General features: G+C 43.1%; 1 protein-coding gene across 1 annotated transcript in view; it reads left to right on the forward strand.

Annotated features, from left to right (window-relative positions):
* The window catches only part of PKD1L3 (polycystic kidney disease 1-like 3), a 91967-nt gene that overhangs the window by 33966 nt on the left and 55170 nt on the right, over positions 1-2831 (forward strand). The window contains 1 exon segment of the mRNA XM_011962381.1: positions 1909-2139. Within this exon segment, the coding sequence (XP_011817771.1) occupies positions 1909-2139 (231 nt within the window).

Consider the following 2831-nt stretch of genomic DNA (forward strand, 5'->3'; position numbering starts at 1 on the left):
GATTTTGTATCCTGAGACTTTGCTGAAGTTGCTTATCAGCTTAAGGAGATTTTGGGCTGAGACCATGGGGTTTTCTAAATATACAATCATGACATCTGCAAACAGGGACAATTAGTAGAGACAGGGTTTCTCCATGTTAGTCAGGCTGGTCTCAGACTCCCGACCTCAGGTGATCCACCTGCCTTGGCCTCCTAGAGTGGTGGAATTACAGGTCTGAGAGAAAGAGGATTCTTAGGAAGGTATCTGCACCATTCATAGCCTCAGGCAGTCATAGCTGGACAATGGCTATCCAGCAAATCTATCAATAGCTTGTTAAAATGTAGGTTCTGAAGCAGCAGCTCTGGTCAAGCCTTTCTAACAAGCTCCCAGCTGGTCCCAGTGCTGCTTGTTAGGCAAACCATACTTTGAGAAGAGTAGCTTGAGAGCTTTTCTCCTCTCTCAGCACACACCTGTTGATTGCAGAAGGCATTGGATATTTTCCACTTCCTTGAAGCTCTTTGAAGTGCTTGGACACCATGAAAGGAATTGACCTGCCCCAAGTACAGCACAAGAGTTCTTCCAAAGGTGGACTAGCTTGGGCCTCCAGGACTTAACCCTGTGCCATGGAAAGAAGTAGTTATAATGACAATACTGGAGGCTTCTCATCCACGAAACCAAACACAGAATTGGTAGCTTCCATGTAATCACCTGTTGACATATTTTTAAATATTACGCAGAAATGTTCTAACATATGGAAAGTCATATGGAATAATAAAAAACATTGAATGCACATTCAGCTTTATCAAAGTTAGTATTTTGCTCTGCTTCAGATTTTCTTAAATAATAAAACACTAGGAATAATTGAAGCCCGCTGTGTATCCCTCTCTAGTCTCTCTCCTTCCTTCCCTTCCACCAAAGGGTAACTACTGGCCTGAATTTGAGGGGGGAATTCATTCTTTCAGTAAATATTTATTGAGTGTCTTCTACGTGCCATGCCCAAGTCTAGGAACTAGAGATACAGCAATGAACAAGACAATATCCTCATGAACTGACATTCTGGAGAGGGAAACTGACAATGAATAGATAAATAAGTGTTTTGCATGCTGCTTAGGCTCTGTGCAAGTGGCATTATACTGTACATATCTCTTGTTTTATTCACTCAGCATTTATCCATGTTGATACATCTATATCTAATTCATCCATTTTTTAAAATTTTATTTATTTATTTTGGAGACAGAGTCTTGTTCTGTCACCCACAGTGGAATGCAGTGGTGTGGCCTCGGCTCACTGCAACCTCTGCCTCCCAGGTTCAAGCAATTCTCCTGCCTCAGCCTCCCAAGGAGCTGGGACTACAGGCGCCCACCGCCACGCCTGGCTAATTTTTATATTTTTAGTAGGGATGGGGTTTCACCATGTTGTCCAGGCTGGTCTCAAACTCCTAGCCTCAGGTGATGTACCTGCCTCAGCCTGTCAAAGTGCTGGAATTACAGATGTGAGCCTCCGCATCTGGCTAATTCATTCATTTTTAACTGCTGTATAGAATTCCATCAGTTTGCCTCTGCTTACTTATGTACCGTTAATTTGTATGTTCTGTTATTGAACATATAAGTTTCCTATTTTTGATAATTATCAACAAGGGTGACAAAACATTCCTTTTCGCATATCTTTATACACATGTGCACAGTTCCCCTAGAACATATATACACTCAGAACTGGAACTGCAGGATTCAGAGAGTTTGTGCTTCTTCAGCTGTACTAGATGTTGCTAAATTGCTTTCCATATTGGTTATACTAATTTACATCATCACCAGCGGTGAATGAGAGATGCAGGCACCTCTTTCCATCTCTAAATTGCTGGTGTTTGTTTTATGTCTGTCCCCTCCTTAGCACTCTGTCCAACTAGAATCAACGTCTTGATTCTAATTCCAGGTTGGGCCACAGAGCACAATTCTGAGGACACAGTGTCTCTGTAACCACCTGACCTTCTTTGCCAGCGACTTCTTTGTCGTGCCCAGGACCGTGAATGTTGAAGACACGGTGGAACTGTTCCTTCGCGTGACTAACAATCCTGTTGGGGTGTCACTGCTGGCTGGCCTTTTAGGATTCTATGTGATCACAGTTGTGTGGGCTTGGAAAAAGGATCAAGCAGATATGCAGAAGGTAATGAGACTTTGAGTTCAACAGATTTGCCATGATGGTCTTGAGTAATTAAATAAGATGGGGGAAAAAAACACCTTTGTCAAAGCCTGGTACTGGGAGGCATAGAAATTCAAGTGGAACTTTTCTTACATTTATCTTCATGTCTACTGTCTGAAGACCTAAGAACCTTTTCTCTCCATTTTTGTTTCCTTTGGTTCCAAGATTGGACCCTTGTGGGACTCCTTCTAGGACAGGAATGAGCCAAAAGAAAATACTAGCCGGGTGCAGTGGCTCATGCCTGTAATTCCAACATTTTGGGAGGCCAGGGCAGGAGGATCACTTGAGCTCAGGAGTTGAAGGCAAGCCTGGGCACCATAGCAAGAGCTTGTCTCTATTAAAAATTAAAAACAAAATGAGCCAGGCATGGTGGTGCATGCTTGTAGTTCCAGCTACTTGGGTAGCTGAGGTGGGAAGATCACTTGAGCCCAGGATCGTTGAGGCTGCAGTGAGCTATTGTGCCACTTTACTCCAGCCTGGGCAACAGAGACCCAGTCTCCAAAAAGGAAAAGAAAAGACCTAGAGAGCTTAACTAAAGTCAAATGCAAGTTTATCTTACTTTATACATTGGATATGAAAGTTATATGTAAATTGGCCAGGTGTAGTGGCTCATGCCTGTAATCCCAGCACTTTGGGAGGCTGAGGCGGGTAGATCA

The sequence above is a fragment of the Colobus angolensis genome, unplaced genomic scaffold, assembly GCF_000951035.1.
Source record: "Colobus angolensis palliatus isolate OR3802 unplaced genomic scaffold, Cang.pa_1.0 Scaffold116, whole genome shotgun sequence".
Classification (NCBI taxonomy): domain Eukaryota; kingdom Metazoa; phylum Chordata; class Mammalia; order Primates; family Cercopithecidae; genus Colobus; species Colobus angolensis.